Genomic DNA, 23,046 nt, shown 5'->3' on the forward strand with positions numbered 1-23,046 from the left:
TCCCATCTTCTTTTGAAAGGTACTACTCAGAAAATTTTAATTTGCTAGGCCTCTTTAAGTGAAATAAGGCAGCAATTTATAAGTAGAACACTCAATAAATACGGGTATTTAATTCTAACCAGTTCTGCCTTTCCTGAGTTATCTAATTGTGGATTAATCAACAAGGACAATTTACTAGAAGTAAATTTAGGCTTCTTTAATCAAATGCTAGGGGTCAAAATAATTTTACTCAAGAAGTAAGTAGTTAGTAACGTATTTGCCACCTCCACCTAGACCAAGAAAACAAACAAAAAGCTCCAACGAACTCTTTCATTCATTCAATAAATATCTACTGAAAAGCTACTATATGCACTGCAAACAAACTAGACCAAAAACTCGTTGTCGCTTTTTTTTTTTTTTTTTAAAGATTTTATTTATTTATTTGAGAGAGAGAGAATGAGAGACAGAGAGCATGAGAGGGAGGAGGGTCAGAGGGAGAAGCAGACTCCCCGCCGAGCAGGGAGCCTGACGTGGGACTCGATCCCGGGACTCCAGGATCATGACCTGAGCCGAAGGCAGTCTCTTAACCAACTGAGCCACCCAGGCGCCCCTCGTTGTCGCTTTTAAGGAGTTCATATTCCAGTGAATATAAGCCAAAAATTATATAGTATTATAAAGAAGCAGGTCAAATAAACAACCAGAATTTTTTTTTTTTTAAAGATTTTATTTTTAAGTAATCTTTACACCCAATGGGGGCTCGAACTCACAACCCTGAGATCAAGAGTCACATGCTCCCCCATCTGAGCCAGCCAGTCGCCACTAAACAATTAGAATTTTAAAAGCTATATCTAAAAAAGTATAGAGATCCTCAGTGGAAGTTCACTGGGAATATACAGAATAAAAGAATAATAAAATACAAATTAGATTGTAAATTCTTGGTAGGAATCCAGACTACGGCAAAGTTAAAGAAATAGTTTAAGTGGTCATTCGTTTATCTACAAAAACCTACGTTAGATCCTGGGAATAGACAGTATAGTGCTTGCGCTGTTGGAATTTAAAGTCAAACAGAAGAGAGACTACCGAAAAAGGAATACGTGTACGGAATGCTGTGGTAACAGCAGGACAGGAATCTACGAAGAACTAATAAAGTGGACACAGCAGAGATCACTGAAGAAGTCAGGATTAAGCCAAGACCAGACAGGGGTAAAACTATCAAAGCAAGAGCAATCAAGCAGGGGCAAGATCACAGAGAGCCTTAAGAAACAATAAAGTCCAAAATCTCTAGCCATTAATCAAAGAACATATTAAATAAGAGTTTTTTTGTTTTTTTTTTTTTAAAGATTTTATTTATTTATTTGAGAGAGAGAATGAGAGACAGAGAGCACGAGAAGGAAGAGGGCAGAGGGAGAAGCAGACTCCCCGCCGAGCAGGGAGCCCGATGCGGGACTCGATCCCGGGACTCCAGGATCATGACCTGAGCCGAAGGCAGTCGCTTAACCAACTGAGCCACTCAGGCGCCCTTAAATAAGAGTTTTAAGCAGAGTAGCAACCAGATGAGATTTATATTTTGATAAGGTAATGTTGGCCACAGTGTGGAAAACCAATCGGAAGAATAGAGAACTGAAGGCAGGAAACTTGTTAGGAAACTGCTGGGAGTAGTCTAGAGGAAGAGAGAGGATAGGTTGGTGGCCTCCATCTGTGACTTTAATTCGGAGGAAACTTTCAAGCAAAAGTAATTTGGGGTCGGGCCGGGGGGGACCTTCCTATCCACAAAATATACCCAAAGTACATACCTATCAATAAGAATTGACTTTAAAGGGATGTGATTCTTACCGTAAGTCTAGTTCTTTTGTCCGAAGAAAATTTAAAATGGGTGCAAATGCTGCCGGATCTCGATCAATAAATATCTGTAAATGAAGAATTGTTTTATTTTCAAATTAAAAATAAACTGACATTAATATGTGTAACACAAACTTAGGGAACAAACACTAAATTATTTAAATATTATATTTACTTGATTCCACTCTTAAATTTGAATGTTTCTAAAATTGGCACGCAGTTTTAACTGTGTGCATTTAATGCAGTATTGTCTCCCCACCCCAAAAACCTATTATTATATTGATAATATTTTAATTTGTAGGAAAAATGGCATCTATTTATTGGTATCTTTGGTAAAAACACCCAAGGGAAAATTTTTATCTGAAATATACTAGAATTTAGTAAATATTTTGAGAACATCATGCACAAATAATACCTTCTTACATTATTATTAATTATTGCTGACAGTGATTGTGACTTATATAACTTGTGATTCATACGTGAATCATTAAAACAATGTACTTTTATAATACAGGGGGGTAATCAAGAAAAGTAAGTATTGCACATTACTGTCAAAACTGGAAAAGAGGGGCACCTTGGGGGCTCAGTCATTTATGTGTCTGCCTTTGGCTCAGATCGTGATCTCGGGGTCCTGGGATCGAGCCCCTCGTGGGACCCCCTGCTCGGCGGGGAGTCTGCTTCTCCCTCTGCCCCACCCCCACACTCCTGCTCTCTCTCTCTCTCTCTCTCTCTCTCAAATAAATAAAATCTTAAAAAAAAAAAACAAAACTGGAAAAGTATACTATTGTCCTAACACCTCTACATCCTATTATCTCAATTTCCTCAAAAGCTAGGGATGGCAGATGATGACATTTCTTAAAACCACAAAATACATACCAAGAAAATAAAATGCTGTAGAAAATATGAAATCTATAATTGATAACTTTCTAGAGGAATATATACCAACCCTATTTTGAATTAATTATAAAACTGAATACCTTTTAAAGCTTAGGTTAGTCAACTAGACAGGGGAATGGCAGCTTACAGTAAAGCTCTTTATACTAGTATTATGTTTATACAATCAATGAGGCTGTTCTAGCTTCATAAATTCTTGCTTTTGTTTTCATTAGAACCAATGAGAAGTTGAAGAAACACCATAGATCAGTGGAGATCTTATTACTGGTATCTTTTTTATGATCTCATATGGACACACCTGCTTTTGCTGTCTTATTTCATCTGTAAATCCCATCACTGCAAATAAATACCTTTGGCCAGTGCGTTGCCTCCAACAGAAAGCCTTCTTTCAGTTTTAGGAGTACTAGCCATTTACTTTACATACAATGATGCACACATTATAACTGCTTTTTAAATGTATAAACCAGTATTTTTGTACTAAAACCTAACAGCTCTTTCCTTTCCTCATTTCGCCATTGCTGTACAAGTTCTTCAGGTTTTTCTACAATATAAAGAAATTGTAGGACTTTACTAATTTACAGTATCTTACCATTCTCACTCAATATCAAAATATTTTAGTATTTATATTCATCTATTTATTGTTAAAATTTTAAGTACTGATTAAAAGTATTTCCTCTCCTGACAGTGTAAGCTCGTATCCTCGAATCCCTCTAATCATAAATACTTAAATTGCTATATTCAGTATTCCACTTAGAGCTCCCTTCTATTAACTATAGAAAAACTACATACAACAAGAAATAAAACACTTTTTAAGTACATATTTGTCACTTTCACTTAGTGGTTATTAAAAGATTAGCTTTCCTGTGTTTTCTTAGAGTCCCTATATAATAAGGGTCAAGCATTATAAGCATTAGTTGATTCAATTTAGAAACATATATCAACATATTATACTCACAGCACCAGTTTCATCTCGAAGTGTTGAAATTCTTCCACTCAGCAAACTAGAGGACATGAACAACAATCCAGAGTTAGTTCTTAAAATCTGAGTATGAATAAAATGCACAAATTCTTTACCAAATATCAAAGACCAATACAAATGAATCATCCTATCTCCAAAGTAAAATAAAAATTTTTTAATTCTATTTTAAGAGTTAAGATTTTTTATCCAAGAAAAAGTTTAATTTAACTGGAAAAAGGAAATTTTTATTACTTTAATGATCAAGTTTTTAAAAAATGGTATTAAAGAATTACATGAAATACCTGGAAAAAAAAGAATCTGGAATCCACATAAGAGTTTGTCTTGAGGTACTAAATCTGCAATGAAAAATTATCTGTTATTATAGATGAGGACACGATCTGAAATTTCAATATTCGTTAACCTGCTTTAATATGCTGGCTAATAATTTACAAGTTGTTGCACAGCTATAGCTCTATCAATATTGTACAGTTATTATTTTAAATTTTTTTTTATATTATTTTAAAATTTTGCCTCTTTCAATTCAGAGTTAAGATTATTCAAAAGCTCTCAACAAAATCAAATAATTAACTCATTGGCATATACTGCTTCTTAAAACACTACTTTCCAGCATGCCCATCTCCTGAAGAATCAATAAGCCCATCACAACAAACCCGAACTTCTCAATATACCGTTCAAAATTATCTTTGGGTCCTGTTTCATCTCTCCAACATGAATGTTTTCTCATCTAATAAGACAATACTTCAATGCCCCCGGACAATTCATGCTTACTACCATTTCGGTATCTTTATCTCCACTTGAGCAACCTCCTCATGTCCAATAATCCAAATTCCATCCATTTTCTTGATACCACTCAGGTTTTACCTTCTCCTTAAAGGCTTTTCCAAATAGACTATCCTATATTATCTTTTTGAGCTTCTGTTGCATTCATTCATTCAAAAACCACTCAGTAAATATCTCATTGTTCTGAGGTTAACTGCCATTTGATCAAGTCCAAATTGTCTTATTACCAATTTTGGAGGGAACTTTATCCCAGCCTACTGTAACAAACTACCTACGCAGTTTTTTACTCTCTGTTGCCATCACCATGTGTCCTCACACAGAAGAGAGCCTAAGAGATCTCTGTGTTTCTCCACATTCACTATCTAGCTTTATATGACTGCTTTAAAACAGTCCCTGTGCCCATTAACCAGATCAAGAAAGGATCCAAGTAGTTTATTCAAGAAACCATGGCAAATTTTCCCAAGTGTGTATCTTAGCAGAATAGTAAGAAAAACTGGGGAACAGATTACAACAGTCAAAGGAAACTGACTTGGCCAAATAAATAAAAGCCAAGTCCAGTAAATGGCAAACTGAAGGATACAAGGATCCACTGCCAAAAAAAAAAAAAAAAAAAAATCACTGTGTTCTGGAGGGTATCAAATTAATTCCAAATAAGGTCATTATAATTTATGATCTTTCACGTTTACTAATTATTCAGCAAACTGTTTGCCAGATAACTCAAATTTTGAGTTACTTAGAAAATTACGCAGGTCTGCTTAAAGTTGTATTAGCAATTTCAATTAAAATCAGCAGTTTGGGGTAGGTTTAATAATTTGAAATCTCTGGGCAAAGGGATTGGATCCTCACCCCCACCAATTTTTTTTTTTTCAAACAGGAGGAAGACAAATGGGAAAAAACAAAAAACAAAAAAAACCCCACAGACCTTTAAAACTAAGTTCCAAGTGTGACTTCATAAAAATGATAACATTTAAAATTACATATGACAAGCATAATTTTCTACAATGAAAGCCTTTTCTACTGTTTTTTATCTTATACCCAGTGTGCCAAGAAGATGCCATAAAGATGCCATAAAGACAGACACACACACACACACACACACACACACACACTGGAATATTACTCAGCCACCAAAAAATGAAATCTTGCCATTTGCAATGATGTGGATGGAACTAGAGGAGGATATTATGCTAAGCGAAATAAGTCAGAGAAAGACTATTATCATATGATCTCACTCATATGTCGAATTTAAGAAACAAAACAGAGGATCATCAGGGAAGAGAGGAAAAAATAAAACAAGAGGAAACCAGAGGGAGAAAAAACAAAAGAGACTCTTAATCATAGGAAACTGAGGGTTGCTGGAGGGGAGGGGGGTGGAGGGTTAGGGTAACTGGGTGAGGGACAGTAAGGAGGATGTGTGATGTAATGAGCACTGGGTATTATATAAGACTGATGAATCACTGACCTGTACCTCTGAAACCAATAATACATTATATATTAATTAGCTGAATTAAAATAGTTAAAAAAATAAAACTGCAAGTCAAAAAAAGGGGGGGGGGGCGATGTCCAATCTGGTCTCAGCAAAAATGTCACTAAAGATATTAGCATATTATACTTCTTGTCATTTGCCTCCTTCTAAATTAATTTGGAAGGAAATTAAAATTATTTATTCTGCAATATTACTATGTCACCAACCCTTGCATTTCCGATTTATTATTTCAAATTCCTTGATCAATCCTGTAAGGTTGGTACTATTATTGTCACTTTACATTTTATGAAAACTAAGCACTAAAAAATAATTTGGCCTAGGTTGCTGAGCTAGTTAGAGGTAAAGCCTGGGAGCCAGAACCCCTATCTGCATGATTCCAAAGTTCTTTGTAAGTCCCCCACTAGCTGGTCAGAGACTTCTCACATGAGGCCTCAAATCACACTCATTCGTAATAGAATTAATCCCAAATTGAGTCATATTAGGTTTCTTTCACTAGTTTTTTTTTTTTTTTTTGTAAATAACGCTAACTCTAAATGAAACCTCATCTTCTCTACTTCCTCAATCACCCATAACGTGTTAAATAAATCATAAAAAACATTGCTCATTTTTGAAATTCCTTGGAGTACTTCCAATTTCTTATCTTTCCTCCCTGGGGCGGGGGGGGGGGGGGGGGTTGTCAGACAAGACAATGGCAACGACACACACCTTACCTTAGCATATACTTCTCTGCTCACAGTATGCTCTCCTGATTTTTACTCTATCAGCCTACTTCCATTCTAAGCCACAGGTGGTTCTCCCAGTGGCAATTCCTCAACTTTAATGACAATGAAATCAGGACTTCTTTTTCCTTTACAATGATTTAAGTGACTGTGTTAATATGTCTGTACAACATATAGATGCCTTCGGGACACCTCCTAGCTCTAAAACACTCCCAGAGTCTATGATTCAAAGTAACTCAAGAAAATATTCTCAGAATACCTGGAGTTGGATTTTCTCTTTTTCTATAGGCCATGTCATTACTTATTTTATAAACTATGTTATCCTAGCAAATTTAAAGTTTGTGGTGTTTTTACTTAATTTCTCATTCCTAACAACTTTCATGTCTTCTAAATTGTTCAATCTAATAATACATTGACCTAATTTTGTATTCTTTGCTAATATCGCTTAGAAAACCTTAGATCCTGTTATGATCTAGTTCCATACAGTGAAACAAAATAAAATGTTCAAGCTCCAAGATGGCTGCCTTTTATGATTTAAAAATGTAAACTGAATTCTACAGTCATTAACAAGAATTCACTCATTACACCACCCACTTTCAATACACAGTAAATAACAATACATTTAATTTTTATCATAATAGTGTCATCTCCTTTAGAATGCCTGGAAAGAAGATATCCACAACCCAGGAACCAGTACAGGGATTTTAAATGACTATAGTGCTACTCCTCAGCATTAACATACACTGAAGGCCAACTCTTGTGGGGTATTCCATTTTTGCTACCGGAAGTTACCAAACCTGCAAATTTTTCATGTGATTTTTAGGGAAAAAATCCATTTCTTACATTAGGAGACATAAATCTTCTCCAAAGGACCGGTATCTATGTAACGCCAATAATGTAGTATCTTATCTTACACTGTTAAACAGTTCTGTTTCGGGGAATGAGGGAAAAGAACAGGGAAAGAATGAAGAATTACTGTTTCTTGTGTTGAATTCTCTAGCACACCAAGAAAATGATTAGATACTTAGGGTTAAAACACGATACATTTTATTCCTACGGTTCACTCCACTGCTGCTGTCTTGCATTTTAAAAGATATTAAAGTTTCAGACGTTGAAACCCTTTCATATTCTCGAGCACCTCATCGTTCATCTACCAAGCTTTAAACTCAACCACCCCTTCCTTCCAGCAGAGCTGGCAAAGTCCCATTTCTAAGAAGAGTGACTCAGAGCCATAGCAAATCCACAAAAAATTATTTTCCCCCCAACCAGCTTAATAAAAGGCACAGACAGGGAGTGGAAAGCCAGAGAGAGGATAAAGAGGTTTCAGTGTGTCTACTCTGAGTGTGCCACACCGTGCCAAGGCTTTCCAGAACTATTAAAACTGCAGTTCCTGGACCCATTGCCCTGCAAGTTGAACAGATCGTTTCAAAGCCATGCACCCAGAAACTACGACAATAAACAACGTACTGCGAATCTGTGCGCTGCATCCACCGAAATCCTTCGGGATTACAAACACTCCTTAATTAGGAAGGGAAAAGAGCACTGCACCTTCTTACCCCAGCGAACCGACACCCTGACCGCAAAGAGAGAAGGCAGGTTCATCTGCAAGAGCCAAACCACAAGGCCGGGCTCCCACAAAGTAAATTCCTCAAACAGGCTGTAAGGTTAGGTAAGGATGGCTTTTTCAAGTTCCTCCTAGCCTGAGAGCTTAGAAAGGGGGAGGGACAAAGGTCGCATTCTAGGAAGGCAGGCACTTGGGCACACGGGCCCGGCTCGCGCTAATTCCAGAGGCCCTCCTGCCTCGCCCTGCCCGCAGCAGATACTTCAGTTCTTCCCGCCGGGAGGGCCCCCGCGCTCCCCACCTGGCCCGGCTCCCACCTCCGCCCTGGGCCCCGTCGCCCCCCTGCAGGCCGCCCGCGGCATCCCGGCTCCGAGCCCCCTCTCCGCCGACTCACCTGGTCCCCCCCACGTTCAGCTGCACGATCTCGCCGCTGCCGGCCGCCGCCGCGGCGAAGCTGCCGCACTGCCCTCCCGCCATCTCCGGCGGCTCCGGGCGCGCACGCCGCCCGCCCTCCCCGCCCGGGGCCGTCGAGCCCGCGGCGGGAGCCCGAGGCGGCGGCGGCGGCGGCGGCGGCAGGGCCAGCTGGGCGGCGGCGGCGGCCGGAGGGCGGGAGGTGCGCGGAGCCTCCCCCACCTTCCCGGCGGCCGGGCCGAGCTCGCCCGCCGCCGCCTCTTCCCCTCCGCGCCCGCGCCGCGGGAGGGCAGCCCGGCCTCCACCTCTCGCGGCCTCCAGGCCGCACGGCCGGCCCGGGCCTCTCCTAGCGCCCAGCTGCCGCCGCCGCCACGGCGGCCGCCGCAGCCGCAGCCGCAGCCCGCCTGGGAGAAGGGGTCGCCGCTGGGGACAAAACACCGCAGCGCTCGCCCCTTCGCCCGCCGCCGCCGCGGAGGAGGAGGAGGTGGTGGAGGAGGAGGCAGGAAGGGCCGGGGAGGAGCTGCCCAGCTCGGCGGGGCTGGCGCGGAGGGACGTCGGGAATGTGCTCCTGGCCCGCCGCCCGCTCGGCCGGGATTGCGCGTCTGTCCTCCTCCCCGCGCGGCCCCAGCCTGTTGCCTTTTGCACTGAAGGTTTTCTAGCACCAGGAGTCCAGGGTCCCCAGTTTGGGGGCAAGTCTGGGCAAACCGCCCTCAAGCAACTTTATTTATCGTCTCCTTTCTCCACATGGATTTGGGAGGTGAAGGGAGATTTTGCGAGAGCTAGTGGTTGATGCCTGAAGGTAAAAAGTGCCAGTGCAGTGAAAATGTGGGGATGTTAAAACTTTTTTACAGCGTTTACCGCAGCAAATTCGTTCCTGTATTAACTCTCTTCAGTCTCAACCCTGGTGACCGAAGCGGTTTTGTTGTTTTGTTGAGCAGGGAAGGAAACAAAAGGACAAGAACAAACAACCCGTAGCCTGTGTAGAGCGATGTGTTTCTGGAATACAGTAAGCATTCAGTGTTAGTCACACACAAATGCACACTTAAAAAAAAAAAAAAGTGTTTGCTTTAAATAGTATATGTATTGGAGCCCGAAAACTTACGTAGTGGCTACTGAAGTATATTTTAAAAATCTTAACACAAAGGGGGGTTCCTGGCTGGCTCAGTCTGAAGAGCATGGCAAATCTTGATCCTGGGGGGTTGTAAGTTCAAGCCCCACCTTGGGCATGGAGATTACTTAAAAACAGAATCTTTTAAAAAATAAGATCTTAACACTATAACACCTGATGTTAGCCAAGAAAAGCTAATAGAGGCAGTGTAGTACGTTTCAGAGTTCATTAGTCTGTGGTACTAAATTCTGTTAAAAAGAAATAGGCCCAACATGGAGTCACTTTTGCTAAGCCCCATCAAGACTTAATGCCTAACCTGGGGGGCCTGGCTGGCTCAGTGGGAAGAACATGGGACTCTTGTTCTTGCCATCCTGACTTGGAGCCCTAGCTTAGGTGTAGAGATTATTTAAAAATAAAATCTTCAAAAAAAAAAAAAACAAACAAACACTTAATGCCTAACCTAACTGCAGTTTCAACCTCTCCTAGGAGTGGAAATTTAAACCAATTAGTCTGGAATTTCCAGATCAGCATTAGTGAGGTAACCTGCCAGATAAGGCCCCTGTCGTCCCCTAAGGGAAGGTAACCTTGCCTCAAATAATTTAGTCTTTTTTTTTTTTAAGATTTTATTTATTTATTTGACACAGAGAGAGACAGCTAGAGAGGGAACACAAACAGGGGGAGCGGCAGAGGGAGAAGCAGGCTTCCTACTGAGCAGGAAGCCGGATTTGGGGCTCGATCCCAGGACCCTGGGATCATGACCTGAGCCCAAGGCAGATGCTTAAAGACTGAGCCACCCAGGCGCCCCTAATTTAGTCTTTTAACCTCCCAGTCCTGCCCTCCTTTTGCCTCTAAAAACCTTTCATTTTGTACCACTCTAAGGAGCTGCCCAATTCATGAATCATTGAATAAAGCCAATTAGATCTTCAGTTTTACTCAGTTGGATGTTAACAATTCTTAGCATGAATTGTGGTTTTTTATAGTTTTACCATTAAGAATTCAAACTGAAGACCTACATGTTATGATTTTATTTTCATTGTCATAATAATTTTAAAAAACAGGGGCGCCTGGGTGGCTCATTCGGTTAAGCGTCTGCCTTCCGCTCAGGTCATGATCCCAGGGTCCTGGGATCGAGCCCCGCATCGGGCTCCCTGCTCAGTGGGGAGCCTGCTTCTCCCTCTCCTCCCCGCTCAGTGTTCTCGCTCACTATCTCTGTTTCTGGCTCTCAAATAAATAAATAAAATCTTAAAAAAAAAAAAAAAAAATTTAAAAAACACTCTGCTGAAAAATATACCAGTGATATGACTTTATCCAAATTTGATTTAAAAGAGGATAGCACAACTTACAAGATAAATATTATTTACCTCAGTTAATGATGATGATGATAATAATAATAGCTAATTTGTATTGTTAAAAAACAAAATTTAACTGAGTAGATTTGAAGGTCTAATTGGCTTTATTAAACACTTCATGAATCGGGCAGCATCCCATCTAGCAAGTAGAGGGGGGCCTCTGAGGAGTTTTACAGAATGGAAAGTTTTTATAGGAAGGAAGGTGGGGCAAGCAAATTAGGAGCAAAAGAAAAGAAAGGATTGTTTCATCTTCCATTACAAGAAGGGACAGGGGGTCTTACTGAAATTGCCTCATCTTTTTGAGGGATGGAGAAGGCCCATGTAACAAATTATTTTATTGGTGCTGGTCAGAAAATTCCTGACTGCCTGGTTAAAACTTACATTTCTGGGGGAGGTTGACATTGCAGTCAGGTTAGGCGCCAACTGGCTCTTGGACTTGGCCTAAGTGATGCCATTTTGGGCCTGTGGTTTTCTTTTTAACAGGATTTATTAAGGATTTATTACATGCTAGATGGCTTAGATATTTTTTGTCATTTTTTTTCTTCATAGCTATTATTATCACTAAAAACCTGAGACTTAAAATGATCAGGAAACCTGCTTAAAATTACATAGCTGGCAAGTGGCATAGCAGGAATTTGTAGGCAGGCACTTTAATTTCGGGGCCTCTCTGCAGGGTGCCTTAAACCTTCACTTTATACTGAGAAGATGAGTAACAGCTCCGATTAAGAGAGCAGGAAATTAAGATTCCCTCATACCTCAAACAGTGTTAGCTATCTTCCTTCTAACCCATAATGTCTGCTCCTATCAGAATCTGAAACTTTGCATTCTAATTTGCAAGATAGAATTAGGTGGTGAAAAAGGCCATTTAATTTTTCCTGGGCCCATACCTTGGAAAAATGTAATGATCACTTACTAACAGATTTTTGCCTTTAATGAATTCAAGAGGCAACGTGGAGGTAAACTAAGGCCTGTGATATTATGATTTATTTATTTATTTATTTTTAAAGATTTTATTTATTTATTTGACAGAGAGAGAGATAGTGAGAGCAGGAACACAAGTAGGGGGAATGGAGAGGGAGAAGCAGACTCCTGCAGAGCAGGGAGCCTGATGCGGGGTTCCATGCGGGGCTCCATGCAGGGCTCCACGCGGGGCTCCACGCGGGGCTCCAGCGGGGCTCTATCTCAGGAACCTGGGATCATGACCTAAGCCAAAGGCAGAGGCCTAACAACTGAGCCACCCAGGTGCCCCGATATTATGATTTACAATAAGAAAGATATTTGGCCTTCATCCCCTGTTCTGGGACAGAACTCCTAAAATCATTGTAAATTCCTAAATGATGAGAGCACTAGTGTTTCTTTGTTATGTTAATGAGGTGACATCTGGAAAGCACTTAGGTAACCTAAGGTTACGGGCTGGTTCCTAGAGGAGGACCCAACCCTGTGATTAGTGGGTTGGAACTTTTAGTCCCACTATCCCCAACTACCACCTCGAGGAAGAATCAATTACCAATGGGCAATGATTTAATCAATGAAGGCTTTGTAAAACCCCAAAGGGACAGGACTGAGAGACCTTCCAGGTTGGTGAACATGTGAAGATTCAGGGAGAGTGGCATTCTCTGAGAGGGCATGGAATCTCCATCCCCTTTTCCCATACCTTGCTCTTCAGATCTCTTCCACCTGGATATTTCTGAGGTATTTCCTTTTGTAATACACCCATGATCTAGTGAGTAAGTGGGTTTCCTGAGTTCTGTGAGCTGCTGTAACAAATGAATCAAACCCAAGAAGAGGGTTGTGGGAACCTGTGATTTGTGGCCATCAGTCAGAAGCACAGGTAACAACCTGAAGTTGCAACTGGTGACTTAAGTCCAAAGAGTGAGTTGGGGGACCCTCCAATCTATAGCTGGCCAGTCCGAAGCACAGGTAAGAACCTATGCTTGTGATTGGCATCTGAAGTAGAGGACACTCTTGTAGGACTGAGCCCTTAACCTATGGAATCCAGGTAGATAGTGCCAGAATTGAATTGAATTTGTAGAATCCCCCTACTGGTGTCCAGAGAATTGCTTAATGGTGGCAGGTAAACTCCTCCTTTCCCCGCAGTGGAATTGTGTGCAGAATCCCTTAGTAGGCATTCAAATGAGAGGTGAGTAGGCAGTTATAAGAGGATGGTTGGAAGACAGGCAGGCAGGGGCAAGGGGCCTCGTCTTGAAAGAAAACGACCCTTAAAAGGAAAAAGACCCCATCCTGTTATTCCACACCACTCTGGAAGGAGCCCTCCACCCTTTCCCACATGAACAACTATCTGATAGGTAGATGAGCACATGGACAAAAACCTGATTGGGTGACAGGCACATGGAGAGTTAATCAGATTAAAGCAGACTGTCAACAAGCCCATAAAAACTCCTAGATTTAAATGCCAAAATGGCAACCCTCTCAGGTCCCCTCCCTCTTCCAGGAGCTTTGTACTGTCGCCCAATAAACTTTGCTTTGCTGTGCACCACTCTTCGTTGGGTCTACCTCTTCATTCTTCAAAGCAGCATGACCGAGAACCATGGGCACTAAAGGAAAAGAAATCCTGAAACACAGTTGTATATAGAAGTTGGAAGTTTGGAAGAGAGATTCAAACTGAAAATACTCTTAATCTTTGCTGAAATAACACTGAGATCATAAGGGGGAGAGTGTAGAATGAGACAAGAATAGGGATCAGGAGGGAGCCCTTGACTATCCAACATTGGGAGACTGGGAGAAGAAGAAAATACAGCCAAGGAGAAAGGAATTCTGGCAAGATGGAGGAAAACCAAGGGATTAGGGTGTCCAGTGAGATAATAGATCAAATAAAATAACTGAGAATTGACCACTGGATTTAGTAACATGAAGGAAATTGGCGATCTTCTAAGTAAGAATAGTTCTAGTGCGGCAGTGGGAGAAAGAGCATGATTGGTGGGGTTTCACTGTAAAGAGGAGTAAAGAAATGGACAGTAGCAAGCAGGGGAAGTAAGGTCAAGAGAAAGCTTTGTCAAGATGGTAAAAGAAATAACTATATACTGATGGAAACCATTTAGTAGAGAGCAAAAACTGGTAATTCAAGAGAGGCAGAAGATAATTATTAGAGTTATGTCTTTATGTAGATGAAAGACCATATCTAGTCAACAAGTAAAGATAGAGAAATTGAGCCACAAGGATAGATAATTTGTCCAGTGTTTGCCCAGTGTTTGCTGTTGCCATTGTTATTATGGTTATCTTCTGAGCCTTTCCAGGTGTAGATACACCCATTATTTGGGTATGTCTCCAATGGTATACTGTATCTATCAGATTTTAAAACCATAGGCTTGAGATTACTAACAATAATAGGGAAAACTTCCTCCCACAGAACTGTCAATACCCTAAAGGCAAGCCATAAAAAGAGGGAAAGGACCCAAAGGTTAACTGGATCCCATCCCTCAAACCTGAACAAACAAAACACATTCCTATCTGATGGCAAACTCATCAAAGAAGTTGTGGTTTAAGGGGAAGATGTAAGGACAATAATCTGGAAAAACTGGTGTAGGGCCCGAAAGACATCTACCCTCCAGGCCCGCGGTATGAGGATTATGGGAAAGAAAATAGCCGACAGTTGAGAAGGAAGCAAGGGAGTCAGCGTCCGTTGGGGAGAGCCTACTTTTAGTCTATGTCAGGAATATTTAGAAAAGAGGCTGAGGGTAAAGGGAATTTTCTTTATGAGGGACCATAAATTCCAAAGCTCACATTGGAAAGGTTGTGTTCTGGGGGAGAACAGTGGAGAATGAGAAATGTAAATGCTGGATTTTTGTGCGTAACATTATAAAATGGGAAAATCAGCACGAACAGATTAATCCTGAGGTTCCCTTAGGCAGATTGTGGTGGTGATTCAGAGAAGGTTTTGTTTAATTTGGGGGTGGGGTTGAGAGCAAAGGCCTTTGCCTGAAGCAAAGAAAGTTCAATGAACACTCCCAGAAAACTATTAAGGCCTGAGATGATCTCATAGACCACCTATCAGCATTCAGCCTCCCTCTGCTATCTTCTTCCCATGTTCCTTCCTACCTCTCTATTCCATTCCAGGTACACTGGCCACCTTGTTATTATTCCAAAATGCCAAACATGCTCCAGGCTCAGGGTTTTATACCTTGCTTTTCCCTCTGCTTGTGAAGTTTTTTCTTGAGATACACAAAGGGCTCACTTCTTCAGGACTCTGCTCAAATATCACCTTAACAGAGAGATGTTTGTTCTTCTAAGACAACAAGGGAAACAAAATAGAATCACAAAAAATATGCTCAATTAATCCAAAAGAAGGTATAAAAAGAGTAAGGCAAGAATAGATGACACAAATAGAAAACAATTAGCAAGATGGTAGATTTAAACCCAGCCATATCAATAATCACATTAAATGTAAATGGTCTAAACACTCCAATTAAAGCAAGGTTCATCAGACTGGATAAAAAAGCAATACCTAACTACAGACCACCGAAAAGAGAACCTTTTAAAATATAAGGTCACAAATAAGTTAAAAGTAAAAGAATGAGAAAAAGATGAAAGATGAACCATATGCAACAGACCGAATGTTTGTGTCCCCTACCAAATTCATACGCTAAAATCCTAACCCCCAACATGATGGTACTGGGTCACGGGGGGAGGCTTAAGGAAGAAATTAGGAAGGTGGAACCCTCATGAATGGGATTAGTACCATTAGAAAAGGAATGGCAAAGAGCTCTCTTACCCTCTTTCTGCTGTGGAGGATACGATAAGAAGATGGCACTCTGCAACCCAGAACCCAACAGTGCTGGCACCCTCGTCTCAGACTTCCAGCTTCTAGCACTATGAGAAATTTCTGTTGTTTATAAGCCACCCAGTCTATGGTAGTTTGTTGTAGCAGCCCAAACTAAAATATCATACTAACACTAGTCAAGAGAAAGCTGGAATAGATATATTAATATCAGACAAAGTAGATTTCAAAGAAGAGCAAAGAATACTACCAGGGATAAAGAAGATCATTTCATAATGATAAAGGAGCTATGCCATTAAGACAACATAACAATTAATAACACTTATGTGTCTAAAAACTGAGCTTAAAAATACAGAAAAAAAAACCGGATAGAACAAGGAGAAATAGACAATTCCATAATTATAGACAGATGTTTCAGTATTTTTAGTGCAATAATTGGTTGAACTCGTAGATGAAAAATCAGTAAAGACATCGAAGATTTGAACACTATCAACTAAAATAACCTGTTCGTATTAGTAGAAGATTCTACTCAATAGCAAAATGCACATGCTTTTCGGGTGCTCACAGAACACTTACCAAGATAGACCATATTCTAGACTATGATACAAGTCTCAGTAAATTTAGGAAGAATCAAGTTATACAAATTATGGTCTCTGGTGGCAATGCAATTATGTAAGAAATAAGAAAAGAAGGAAGGAAGGAAGGAAAGGAAGGAAGAAAGGAAGGAAGGAAGGAAGAAAGGAAGGAAGGAAAGGGAAGGGAAGGGAAGGGAAGGGGAGGGGAGGGGAGGGGAGGGGAGGGAAGGGAAGGGGAGGGGAGGGAAGGGGAGGGGAGGGAAGGGAAGGGATAGATCTGGAATATCCCCAGATATGCATAACACAGTTCTAAATAATGTATGGTTATAAGGAAATTAAAAATTGTTCAAAGTGAAGATGTTTTGAAACAATATCTAAAAATATGGGATGCTGCTAAAGCAATATTTAGAATTATTTAGCATTCAACTTACATATTAGAAAATAATGACCTCAGGGTCAACCTTAAGAAACTAGGAAAAGAACACTAGAGTAAGCTCAAAGTGAGCAGAAAAAAGGAAATAAGAATCAAAGTAGAAATAAATGAAATAGAAAAGAGAAAAACAGCATAACCAAAATCTGGTTCTTTGAGAAGATCAATTAAACTGATGAACCTCTAGCCGGACTGATTTGGAAAAAAGGGAGAAGACACAAATGATACATCTCAGGAATGAGCGAGGTGACATCACTACTGATTATACAGATATTAAAGGAAAATAAGGAGATGTTATGAACAACTATGTCAATACATTTGAGAGCTTACCTGACATGGACAAATTCCTCAAAAAACACAAACTAACAAGACTCAAGAAGAAATAGATAACCTGGGTAGCTCTGTATCTGGGGTGAAAGAATTAGAATTTGTAGTTTAAAATCTTCAGACAAAGAAAACTCGAGGCACAGATGGTTTCACTGGTGAATTCTGCTTATATTTAAGGAAAAAATAATATCAATTTTCTATAACCCTTCCACAAAACTTAAGAATTGGGAAGAATTTCCAACTCATTTTCTGAGGCCAGCATTACCCTGATGCCAAAATCAGAGATTACAAGTAAACTGCAGATCAATTTCCTTCATGAATCTAGATACACCAATGCTTAACAAAATATTAGCAAACTGAATCCAACAAAAGGCAAAAAGAATAATATATCCACAATGCGGTGGGGTTTTTCCCAAATGCAAGGTGTCTCTGTGTGTCAAATCTCCCTTTCATTTCTTTTCGAAGGTTACCAATCATTGGATTATGGCCCACTCTAAATCCAGGATGATCTCATCTCAAGATCCCCTAACTTAATTACATCTGCAAAAATCCTATTTCCAAATAAATTCACATTCACAGTTTTAGGGATTAGGACTTGGACATATCTTTTGGGGACCACCATTCAACCCACTATTTACATGTTCTTACAAAAGCTGTTACACAAATATTTATATTGACTTTATTTGTAACAGCCAAAAGCTAGACACAATCCAACTGTTCATCAGGCAAAATAAACAAATTCCATTCCTTATAATGGAACGCTTCTCAACAATAAAAAGGAATGAAGTACGACACATAAAAACCTAGCTGAGTGTAATGGGGCGCCTGGGTGGCTCAGTCGTTAAGCATCTGCCTTGGGCTCAGGTCATGATCCCAGGGTCCTGGGATCGAGTTCCACATCCGGCTCCCTGCTCAGTGGGAAGCCTGCTTCTCCCTCTCCCACTCCCCCTGCTTGTGTTCCCTCTCTCACTGTGTCTCTGTGTCAAATAAATAAATCTTAAAAAAAAAAAAAAAAAACCTAGCTGAGTGTAAAAATAATTAAATTAATGTAAATATAACTGTAAAAAGCCAAACAAAAAAAGAGTATGTACTATGTGATTATATTTATGTAAAATTCTAGAAAATGTAAACCAGTCTCTAGTCATAGAAAGTGGACAGATCAGTGTCTGAGCATGAGAGATGGAAAGGTATTTGGTGGGGGGAATTACCAAGGGGTACAAGGAAACTTTTTGAGTGATGGTTATGTTCATTATTTTTGACTGTGGTGATGCTTTTCTGGGTGTACACATCTGCCCAAACTTAATAAACTGTCTAGTAAGTGCAGTTTATTGTATTTTAATTATACCTCAAATACATTGTCAAAAATAATGTTTCCTTGTGGATCCTGAAATACCTAATCATCTGTGGTAACTCCTGGAAATAATGCTAAGCCACTCCCACACTCCTTAATTTTTTTATTTTTATTTATTTTTTAATAAAATAATAAAATAAATTTCTCTCTTCCTATGTGCTATGGGACACTTAAATTAGGGACTGCATCACCTGGGCTCCCTTGCCTTCTGACTTCCAGGTGCTAGCAAGGGATTCAGGACACAGGGAGACAGTGGCCAGGGCATTTATTTTCCCATTTCTCCATAGTTCTGGAAGTGTTTGCGTTCTTACATAGTCCCACTTCATGTAAGTTATCCCTCCTTCAGAGGTCTAGCTCTGATTAGGATCCTCGTAAGCCATGTCTTCCCTTAAAGAAGGTAAGTTGTTCCTAGTCCTTGTGTATTTTACCATCCCTTCCTGGATCCCTGAAATCTGCCCACACCTCTCTAAAGAGTACCTTTATTTAACACTCTTAGTATCTTTCCATCCCCCTTCTCCCCTCTCTCTCTCATACAACACACACACACACACACACACATACACACACACACACCCCTCTTAAGGTAAAACAAGATGTTCTCAGTGATAATACTCCTAACAATGATAATATAATCTGCTAAAATTTCCCAGATCCACAATGGAAGGATCCACAATTACTAGGCAGAGCTGTTTCAATTCTCCTTTATCTTCTTATTTCTGGACCAGTCATTGGTAAACTGTGGCCCAAAGGTCAAATCTGACTCACTGTCTGTCTTTGTAAATAAAGTTTTATGGAAACATAGTTTTATTGGGACACAGCCATGTCTGTGGCTGTTTTTGCACTACAATGACAGAGGTGAGTAGTCTTGACGGAGACCATATGGCCTTCGAAACCTATGATATTTGCTATCTAGCCTTTTATAGAGAAAGTTTCTCCACCTAGGCCGTGCCCAGTGCCTACTGATGCTTAGTAGATCAGGCTCATTTATTGTAACTTTCCAAAGAACAGAGCAATCATCACCTTTAGACAAATAACTGGCAGAAGATTTGAGATTAGTTTTTTTCTTTTTTCCCTACAATCAAATTTTTAGGCAGGACTCTCTTCCCCCATTGTCACCGTAAGTAGAAAGAAAGCAATGTAATGATTTTCTTTTATCTCATCCAGAGGAAACTCCCAGAGCTTAGGCTGTCCTTCCCGTTTACCCCTGATGTTGTACAACCTTAAATCAGAAATGTGGGTTAGTTATGGAAATTGAAATATGGGACTTCTCATAAAGTCTGAAACCTAAATACAACCAGATATAAATATATGATTCTTATTTATACAGAATTGTGTACAAACAGTTCTGTAAGTGTGGGAAGAACTAAAACACTACTTTGGGCTATACTAACACTTCTCTCTTGGAACAATTTCTCTGATGATGATATTGATTAATATATTCAGTAGAGTACTTTTAAAAATCTTATATTATTAATGAGTAAAAGCCTCTCATAACCATTAGTCAATATATATTGAGTTTTCATTAAAAGTTAATAAATCATTATATAAAAGTGCTCTGAAAACTATAAATCCATCGCTTCTCGGCCTTTTGGCTAAGATCAAGTGAAAACTATAAATTCAAATCCCATCCCATCATCACAAGGTTCGAAAAAAAAGGGGAATTAATCAGAACAATTCTTCATGTGTTCAAATTGTAATATTATGCCCCATGACTTAGGTTGTTCTTACAAAAGAACAAAATATAGAAACATTTCCTCTATAATTGATACTATTCCCTGTTTATCATTTAAGAGGGCATTAGTTCTGCCTTACATTCTTGGAAAAATATTAACAAGTTCCATTATTTCAGAGGTACTACATTTTCTTAATATGTCTGCTAAAAGTTTGAGAGTTGTTTTTTTTTTTAAAGATTTTATTTATTCATTTAAGAGAGAGAGAGAGAGAAGGAGCAGGGGAAGAGGGAGAAGCAGACTTCCCAGTGAGCAGGGAGCCTGACACAGGGCTTGATCCCAGGATTCCAGGATCATGACCTGAGCTGACGGCAAAAACCTAACTGACTGAGCCACCCAGGAGCCTCCCAAAAAGTTTGAGAGTCTTAGAGTAGAGAATGTCTTAATAAAAAGAAGGCTTTTTAAAAAGAAGACTTGAGGGACTTCATTTCAGTAAGATTTTTAACCAAAACTGGTTTCTGTGATGAGGACTATTAAAAAAAAGTACCACCTTATTGTACTTAATTGTACAATACTGTAGAAAATATGTGGACCAAGAAATCTATACAGTTATACATGAAATTTTGAGAAAGCACTTTCTAACTCTGTAGTTTAAATAAGAAACAATATCACTGTAGTTTAAAACTGTCATCTCCTTTTTTTTATCAGAAATTTCTTTCTTTGAGTTGTAGAATGAGTTTATATGATGAAAAGAAAAAGTGAGTAAAACAAACAAGATTTTTGTTAATATATCAACCAAAGTATTAGACTATTTAAATGAAATGCATCAAAGCTAAATAAAATTTGAGGATCAAAATTTACCATAGAGGGGCACCTGGGTGGCTCAGTCGTTAAGCATCTGCCTTCAGCTCAGGTCATGATCCCAGGGTCCTGGGATCGAGCCCCACATCAGGCTCCCTACTCTGCAGGAAGCCTACTTCTCACTCTCCCACTCCCCCTGCTTGTGTTCCCTCTCTCGCTGTGTCTTTCTCTGTCAAATAAATAAATAAAATCTTAAAAAAAAAAAAGCCATTTTGCAAATAACATATAAAGAAACTTTTCCCAAAATTTTCTATGATGGTTAGTAAGTGGTAGATTTTAATCTGAATAACACTTTCTCATCTTGAGGATCATTGTTTACATAAGTCTGATATTCATTTAATTTAATCATTGAAATAATAATTCTTTGTTTACCATATAGCTTTGGCAGAGATTAATAACACATCAACCACAGTTTAAATTATACTGATTCTCCATTCTTTCTCAACAGAAATGACCTTTCTTGCATACTACAATCTCCACTGACCTAGGTAGCAACTAGAGGCTGTCATTATTTAGTGAATTCTGGATTACATCGGGTTTGTGGACAGAACCATGTGCCAACTATTGAGGAAAGGTTTTACAGATGCAGGTTCCAACCATTATGTAATACTGTCCATCTATGTCCATAGGGATGATATCTTATTTCTTTATCTGCCCAATCACAACAGCTTACAGCTCAGGGATGATAAATTCTCTTATCTCTGACAGCTGGTTCATTAGAGAACATTATTAAAGGCCTCACCATCCAGTCATACATTAAAATATATTTAGTGTTTATCATAGTTTACCTACAGACTCATTTCTCTACCTTGATTTCTAACAAATCTGGCTACTGACCTTTAAAGACAGAAGATTCAATAGTGATTAAAATATCCAGCCATTTGTCCTGAGTGAGACAATTACCAGCCTTATCATAGGGAATGGTGCTCCATCAGAGTCATTATTCAGTTAACTCCTCCGAGATTTGTTGTCTTCCCAAGTTGATTTCCAGACACAGCTAACTTCTGGGCTGGTGGCCATAACCTGCTTTCCATCATACCCAGACAGCTGTTTTAGCAACATATCATCTTGATTTATGGTCACACTGAGTGCAGATCTCTGGTGTTCAGTATCATCTCCCATATCTCATACATTGATGGTAATTCTCTCATGCTGTCTAGAAAATAACCAGGTGGTAAGCGTGGTCTACACACTGTGAATAGAGTAATAGCTATAATTGATTACCTGTAAATTGAGTCATTAGGATGTTGTGTTTCTTCTTTTCTCCAAGTTATGCCACTGGCCTTTAGATAGAGCTTGCAGAACACCAGAAATATAATCTTCATTCCCTGGAGAAAATGAATCCCAAGTGTTTTTTCAAAACACTGGATATCAGTCAGCCCCAAATCTTCATCACAAGAAATATATCTAGATGAGCCAAAGTGATAGACAATTTACTGATACAAACTTTTGTCTGGCCATTTCTTTGGAATAGGATTCTTAATACAGAATCGAAACAGTTCTCCAGTTCCATGATTTTTCATTTTTAGGAGGGCTAAGTATGAGAACATTGTAATCATTTTGGTTGAATTGTTATAGACTACTGCAGTAGTCACCCGGTTCATATTTTTAAATTGACATATAAATTGACATTTAATCTAATAAAAGGCAGGAAATGGGAAAAGGGAACAACAACAGCAATAACAAAACAACAACTAAACGATAAAAAATAGTTTTATAGAAAACAGCAAGCAAAATAGTATGGTTGAATCTAACCGTGTCAATAATTGCATTAACAACAAATGGTCTAATACCTCAATTATAAGGCAGAGATTGTCAGATTCTATTTTTAAAAATCAAGACCCACGTATATGCTGTCTATAAGAAATCCACTTAAATAAAAACATATAAGTAAAATAAAAATAAAAAGATATAAAAGACATACCATGTGCGTTAGTTATTAATTTGTAGCCTCTTAGTTCCAAATTTATACTTCATTGTCTCATTCACGAA

General features: G+C 39.4%; 1 protein-coding gene across 3 annotated transcripts in view; it reads right to left on the reverse strand.

Moving 5' to 3' along the window:
* KCTD3 (potassium channel tetramerization domain containing 3) overlaps nt 1–8,821 on the reverse strand; it is a 49,815-nt gene extending 40,994 nt beyond the window's left edge. Inside the window, exons 1-4 of one of the 3 annotated variants that reach the window (XM_045876894.3) lie at nt 8,632–8,821; nt 3,973–4,026; nt 3,668–3,713; nt 1,813–1,886 (exon numbers count right to left, since the gene is read on the reverse strand). In XM_045876894.3, the coding sequence (XP_045732850.1) occupies nt 1,813–1,886; nt 3,668–3,713; nt 3,973–4,026; nt 8,632–8,714 (257 nt within the window). In that variant the 5' untranslated portion in view covers nt 8,715–8,821. Of the gene's footprint in view, nt 1–1,812; nt 1,887–3,667; nt 3,714–3,972; nt 4,027–8,143; nt 8,359–8,631 lie in introns of those variants that run through there. The other 2 variants (XM_045876893.3, XM_064593872.1) reach the window with 2 other exon arrangements.
* Nucleotides 8,822–23,046: the final 14,225 nt, after the last annotated feature.

Source organism: Mirounga angustirostris, unplaced genomic scaffold (assembly GCF_029215605.1).
Source record: "Mirounga angustirostris isolate CCGP_5_RB_7025 unplaced genomic scaffold, mMirAng1.0.hap1 SCAF_6, whole genome shotgun sequence".
In the NCBI taxonomy this organism is placed as follows: Eukaryota; Metazoa; Chordata; class Mammalia; order Carnivora; family Phocidae; genus Mirounga; species Mirounga angustirostris.